The following is a 7,220-nucleotide window of genomic DNA, read 5'->3' as shown; positions in this document are numbered from 1 at the left end:
CCTCAGCCTCCTGAGTAGCTAGGATTACAGGCACGCGCCACCATGCCCAGCTAATTTTTTGTAGTTTTAGTAGAGACGGGGTTTCACCATGTTGACCAGGATGGTCTCGATCTCCTGACCTCGTGATCCACCCACCTCGGCCTCCCAAAGTGCTGGGATTACAGGCTTGAGCCACCGCGCCCGGCCCTGTGTCCTGTACTCTTAAGGAAGTATGAGATGTGTCATGGTAAGGCTGAATCTTAGGGTTTCCACATATAACTCACTGATGGTTTTTCTTTGAACATCATCATCCATCTGATAATAAAGTTTGCTTGGGATGTTTCCCTTTACAGTCATTCTGTTTTCAAAAGATTGTATTTATCACTTTATGGTTCCAGTGTCCATGTCAGTCTTGAAAACCAATAATCTACATGCTAAAATTATTAAAATATGAACTATATTATCTCAGAGAGTGGAATGGAATTCAAATTAGTGGCAGATTTCATCAAAAGGAGGTGCTTTCACAAAATACTTGGATTCCATGTCTGAAATAAAACATCACAATGCTGGTAAATCAGAAGCTAAACTTAGAAACCAAACTGAAATGATAATCTGTAGTTTTCACTTTGTCACTTCTGATTTCTTACCAGGTTACATAAATGTAAAGGCCATTTGCTTGCGAGATCAAAATACTCAAGTCAATTCCTCATTCTGCAATGCAAGAACCAAGCCAGTAACTGAACCCAAAATATGCAACGCTTTCTCCTGCCCGGCTTAGTAAGTCATGTCGAAATGTCTTTTTGACTTTTGTAGTTGTACGCCTTCATGGTTGTTATAAGATGATAAAAGCCCAGTGTCAATACTGCGATTGGAAAGTGGGTCAAAGGTAGATGCAATACTTAAAAAAGTAATAGAAGATGAGCTAGGCGTGGTGGCATGGGTGTGGTCCCAGCTATTTGGGAGGCTGAAGAGGGAGGATCACTTGAACCCAGGAGTTCCAGGCTACAGTGAGCCATGATTGTGCCAGTTATATATTAGCCTGGGTATGAGAATGCGACCTTGTCTCTCAAAAAATTTTTAAAAAGAAAGAAGATGGTTGATGTTTAAATATATGAGTTGAAAAACACAGACTTACTTTTGGTACTCACTTGACTTTGGCTTGATAGCCAGGAAGAAATTTACTGGTTATTCAAAAGCAAGCTTACTTGGTATATGAAGGCATCTTTTCTGGAGGAGGGGGAGTGGGTATGGGGTTGTAGTCTCACTCTGTCACCCAGGCTGGAGTGCAGTGGCCTCATAGCAGCTCACTACAACTTCTACATACTGGGTTCAAGCAATTCTTGTGTCTCAGCCACCTGAATAGATGGGATTACAGGTGCATGCCATCATACCTGGTTAATTTTTGTATTTTTAGTAGAGACACGGTTTAGCTATATTGGCCGGAGTGGTCAGGCTGGTCTCAAACTCCTGACCTCAAGTGATCTGTCTGTCTCAGCATCTCAAATTCTGGGGTTACAGGCGTGAGCGGCCGTGCCAGACTGAAGGTGCTTTTTTTTTTTTTTTTTTAAACCTTTACATGGAGATTCCTCTTTTCTGAACTGAATCAGACAGATATTTAAATAACACAGAATCCTAAATTAGTTCAATTTGCATGTGGTTGTATGCTTAACTTTTATGTAAATGGTCCAAGAATTAAAAAATCCTAATACTATGCAGACTGTGAAACCCCAAATGCAGAATTACACAGTAGCAAGACACAAAATAAAAAGAATGAGGTATAGGCCAAGTGGTAACTCTACCGCTGATGATGGTAGCCTTTGAGAAGTGCAGTGAGGTTGTTCCTGGATTGACTTTAGCCACGCTATTGTTTGAAGACTAATTTTAAGTAATCTTCCCAGTTAAATGGAGTATCTTTTATGTGCTTTGTCTTCTGCCAAATATATTTATATAGAATGGACAGAGTTTCTTCTAAAGCAGTGTTGCATTCACCAATGCTTTAGATCATCTTAATAAGTAGTGTTTGGTTTGTGGTGATGCGATCATATTACACAATCTTTATACACACACACACACATACACACAGATTTTCTCATAAATAATAGTGTATTTGTCATAATCGCTTGGGGTTTCAGCTCTTCAGCAATCCTGTATGCCCAACTTTCAACCCAGTTTTTTTCTCAGGCTGTGGAACTGTATCGTGAACACTAAGAGGAGAAATAAACCTGGGGGAGAGGGGCTCCATGGATTTTCCTCTTTTTCTAAGAAATACGTCTCTAAGAATTATTCCAGCAGCTCTTAGATATGAACCCAACAGTGCGACTGAACCTTGTGGAACCTTTGTAGTGTTTACATCCATGTGGGAATAATCAATGTGCTTGAATAGCAAGCTGACATTTTCTGATTTTGAGCTTTCTTCTCATTGGCTATTCCAGGCAACCCCATTCACATGTACTTCCATGGAAAGGGAGAGAGCCCAGGTCATGGCCAACTCCTAAAATTTCCTTGAGGACTAACATGTAGGAATGCAGAAACACATTTACTGGCTATCTGAAAGCAGAACAGCCCCTTGTAATGGCCCTGAAGAGTGGCAGGGGTAACACGGCTAAGATCTGCTCCCTCCCTATTATTTATTTTCTAGTATTTTCTGTTGGAATATGGGTCTATTCGAGGACCATTCTTACGCAAAGATAATAAGAGAAAGAAGGGTTTAGACTCTTAGAGCTATATAGATAAAGGAATTTATCAGTGCTAATTCCTTTATTTTCTCATGTAGCAACCATGTCATAGTGCAGTTACTCTATGCCAGGCCCTGAGCTCTGAACTGTGGGACAGAGATGAGTAATGTGAAGTTCCCGCCATCAGTGAACCCGAAATCAAATGGAAGAGATGACTGTGTAGAGAAATAATTGACAGGCAGTAGCATCTGCTAGTGAAGTGTTACATATTTTAAAAAAGCAGTAAGAGATAAGATAGTGAAGGTATCTGGGCTCTAAGTTAGGGTTGGATGAGGGCGAGGTTAGATGGAGAGTTAGCCTGAAGCTCAGAGGTAGGTTACATAAAGTCTATTTGGGCCAGGCACAATGGCTCACGCCTGTAATCCCAGCACTTTAGGAGGCTGAGACGGCCAAATCACTTGAGGTCAGGAGTTTGCAACCAGCCTGGCCAACATGGTAAAACCCCATCTCTACAAAAAATAATAACAGTAAGCCAGGTGTGGTGGCAGGTTTCTACAGTCCCAGCTACTTGGGAGGCTGAGATGAGAATCACTTGAACCAGGAGGCAAAAGTTGCAGTAGGTCACTGCAGTCCAGCATGGGCAACAGAGCAAGAAAAAAAATTTAAAAATAATCTATTTGTTATGTCCTTGTTAGCACTGTTACAAACTCATCATAGTTGTCACAAAAAGGGAGGACACTTGAATTTGGTAGACAAAAACGCCATTTTATATGCCAATGTTGAAGCTAATAATTATATAATGTGTTGTATATATGATTATATACAATGTGTTATATATGTTTTCTTTACATCTTATTTTAGGATACAAATAATTGTACAAATATGAGTATTGTATTTGATATCCTTAATTGAATAGGATTGTAGGGGATTGTGATGATTGTTTTAGGACACATATAATTCTGGTACTCATGCTAAATTCTCTGGACGTAATTTCACACATCTGGCCTCTGTGGGAAACTAGAGGAAAAAAATAGCAAAAAATACATGTGGTCTTATTGATGTCTCTTTACTTAAAATGATACTTGGAATCTTTATAATCCGAGATCAGTTTTAGACGTTGGGGCTGTGACGGAAAAGGGGTAACAGTCATCTGTGGTGCATCTTTTTAATGCTAGGTCTTTAAATCATAGAACTTCAATTAATCAAAAGTAGTTATTGAAGAGGTTAATAGTTTTAATTGATAACCATATATACCAAGTCTCAGATAGCTATTAAAAAAAACTGGTCTGGCCTGGCACTGTGCCTCACTCCTGTAATCCCAACATGTTGGGAGGCCAAGGTGGGTGGATCACCTGAGGTCAGGAGTTCGAGACCAGCTTGGCCACTATGGTGAAACCCCATCTCTATTAAAAATGCAAAAATTAGTCAAATCAACAGGAAGTAAAAACAGAAAAATTAGCCAGGCATGGCAGTGTGCATGCCTGTAGTTCCAGCTACTTGGGAGGCAGAAGCAGGAGAATCACTTAAACCTGGGAGGTGGAGGTTGCAGTGACCCAAGATTGAGCCACTGCACTCCAGCCTGGGTGACAGAGCAAGACTGCATCTGGGAAAAAAAAAAAAAAAAAAGAAAGAAAGAAAGAAAAACTGGCAAATTTTAAAGAATATAAGGGTAGGTATGTAAGTCATCAGTAAATTTAGGTGTAATCAGAAAAGAAATTTGGGGAAGTGCCCACTTAAAAATATCCCTGTGAGACCTTCTCTAAATGAACCCCTCTTCCATTAGCCTCATCATTGTATTTTGTGTTGACTTCCATTGCAGCACTTACCAGAAAATACTGTCTTTATTTGTTCACATACCCAGCTCTCTACTGTGTTACAGGGCTCCTTAGTGCTGCCGCCCTAAGTTTTCCAATCTCATGCTTAGGAGAGTCCCTGACACATAGTGAAAATCCCAACAAATTTGACTCCATGAATTATGCAGATTTTTAAGTGACGTGAATTTCTTCCCATGCAGAGGCAGGAATGCATTTTTTCTGTAGAACTATGGGATGATTAAATCTGATTCCTGATATCTGGATCACTTTAGTATAAGCCTCTGCATCCATCAAAGAACAATGTGTACAAATTATCCTTATTGGTTCTGAAATCAATCTAAGGCTTCCATAGGTGGTTCACCTTTCACAGTAACTGCTTTGGAAGTTATTACACAAAGTGTGGCTTCATTGGAAATATTTGTTTTGCTCTGAAAGCTGGATGCCAGGTGAATGGAGTACATGCAGCAAGTCCTGTGCTGGGGGCCAGCAGAGCCGAAAGATCCAGTGTGTGCAAAAGAAGCCCTTCCAAAAGGAGGAAGCAGTGTTGCATTCTCTCTGTCCAGTGAGCACACCCACTCAGGTCCAAGCCTGCAACAGTCACGCCTGCCCTCCAGAATGGAGCCTTGGACCCTGGTCTCAGGTAACAGGAAAAAACTTGAGTTGTTGGTGTTGTTCCCCATGAAGGCAAAAGTACAGGTGTCTTTGCTCTCCAAGGGGCTGTCGGCCGTTTACATCTTCATGGGAATCAGCATTTTAATTAATGTTCTTTAGGGAATCTTAGGAAATCTGAAGTTTCAGCACCCCTATCCCAGAGCTTCAAATCCTCCTTAGAAATTAGAGTATGGGGGCCATTGAGGGCAGAGTCGTGAGCATAGCTAGAAAGGATTCTGGTGTCAGAAGTTTGGCATAGAGACCTGGCTACTGAATTCGGCAAAGCAAATGGAAAACACACACAGAGTGAAGCATAGTAGAGAGATTTTAACTCTTACTTCAATGGGAAAGAGGTGAAGTTAGAAGAATACAGAGAAAAGCAGGGCATAAAATTGGCTATGTTGACAAATTCTCAGTGAAAGCCATAAAATTTTAAAGTTAGAAGAGTCATAGAACTACCCGTCATTCACAACTCAGAATTCTGTCTAAAGCAAAGGTTCTCAACTGTGGGTGGGTTTGCCTACCAGGGGACATTTTTGATTGTCACAGCCCGGGGGGAGATGAGTGTTACTGGCATCTAGTGGGTAGAGGTGAATGGCGTACACAGCTCCTTACCACAAAGAACCATCTCATCCAAAATGTCAGTGGTGCTGAACGGAAGAAGTCCTGCCCTACACCCTGACTTGTATGTGATAGCACAAATGCTGCTAAATCATGGCTGGCAAACCAATTTTAGGGAACAATGAAAAAAGGGCAAGAGTTTTACCACCTGAACTATGACGCCAGGTAGCAACCACTGATGACAGTTCTGCTGTGTTTTCCTTTATGGTATATTAGATCCTGGAAGGTGCTGCTTTCTGATTGATTTCAGCAATATACTGAAATCAATATCATATCCCCTACCAGGGGTTGGAGTAAGGCTTTTTTAAAAAAAAGTTAGGACATATCTGTTCGTACAGGGGTCCCCAGGCCATGAACAAGTGCCTGTTTGTTGCCTAGAAGGAACTGCGCTGCTGTGCTGCCCAGCAGCAGGGCAGGGAAGCATTGCAGCCTTAGCTCTGCCTTCTGTCAAATCTGTGGCAGCATTAGATTTTCAGAGGAGCTTGAACCTTCTTGTGAACTGTACGGGTGAGGGATCGGGGAGGCGTGTTCCTTATGAGAATCTAATGTCTGATGATCTGATGACCTTATGTCATCCCATCCGTCTAATTTCATGGGGATGGTGCAACCTTATGTATTTATTGGGTATAAATATGTGAAAAACCTCACAATACTCCTTCCTGTTGCACATATTTATACCCAATAAATACATAAGGTTGCACCACCTAACACACCATATATGTGAACAGTTTTATCCCAGAGGCACCACCTCGCCCTGCCCATCCGTGGAAATACAGTGTTCTGTAAAAGCCGTCCCTGGTGCCAAAAAAATCGGAGACCTCTGTGTTAGGGGAATAAAGGGTCAAGGAGGGAGAAAGAATATTATTAAGCTTGTTTAGGGGTTCTTTCAAATGAGAGAATGTATTCATTTATAGCACAGGGTAAATCTAAATAGAATATGGTGTTGAGTCTAGTCTCGTTTTTCCAGTTAGGAATATAATTTACAAAAAGAATTCAAATAATTGTTTTAGCCAAATATATATGGTGGGTATGGATAAAGGGAAATTGAAATGCGGCTGGTTAAGTAGACATAATAAAAAGAGCTTTAGTTCATGGAGTTTACCCCACATTTCACATATTTAGTATAGCTTCTCTTTTTTTTTTTTTTTTAAACGTGGCAACTGAAACCTAATGGGAATGCAAATGGAACTTTGATTTTTTTTTCTTCTCAAGTGTTCCAAGACCTGTGGACGAGGAGTGAGGAAGCGTGAACTCCTGTGCAAGGGCCCTGCCTCAGAGGCCCCCCCTGAGAGCCAGTGTACCAGCCTCCCCAGACCTGAGCTGCAGGAGGGCTGCGTGCTCGGACGATGCCCCAAGAACAACCGGCTACAGTGGGTCGCTTCTTCGTGGAGTGAGGTATGGTTTAGAAGTCACTGCTGGAGGTTTTCTGAGATGCTCACCTCACTTGCTAGCAGCTAGGCTCACTAAACTCCTTCCTCTT

The 7,220-nt window shown here is 41.5% G+C and overlaps 1 protein-coding gene and 1 long non-coding RNA gene across 2 annotated transcripts in view; one reads left to right on the top strand and one right to left on the bottom strand.

The window, feature by feature from the left end:
- The window catches only part of LOC108313434, a 62,627-nt gene that overhangs the window by 1,584 nt on the left and 53,823 nt on the right, over positions 1 to 7,220 (bottom strand). The window lies entirely within an intron of this gene.
- ADAMTS18 (ADAM metallopeptidase with thrombospondin type 1 motif 18) overlaps positions 1 to 7,220 on the top strand; it is a 162,273-nt gene that overhangs the window by 143,973 nt on the left and 11,080 nt on the right. The window contains exons 17-19 of the mRNA XM_017541843.2: positions 630 to 756; positions 4,904 to 5,108; positions 6,953 to 7,135. Of these exons, the coding sequence (XP_017397332.1) occupies positions 630 to 756; positions 4,904 to 5,108; positions 6,953 to 7,135 (515 nt within the window). The remainder of the gene's footprint in view (positions 1 to 629; positions 757 to 4,903; positions 5,109 to 6,952; positions 7,136 to 7,220) is intronic.

This window comes from Cebus imitator, unplaced genomic scaffold (assembly GCF_001604975.1).
Source record: "Cebus imitator isolate Cc_AM_T3 unplaced genomic scaffold, Cebus_imitator-1.0 Scaffold137, whole genome shotgun sequence".
Lineage (NCBI taxonomy): Eukaryota > Metazoa > Chordata > Mammalia > Primates > Cebidae > Cebus > Cebus imitator.
This window is presented reverse-complemented; position numbering and strand designations above follow the sequence as displayed.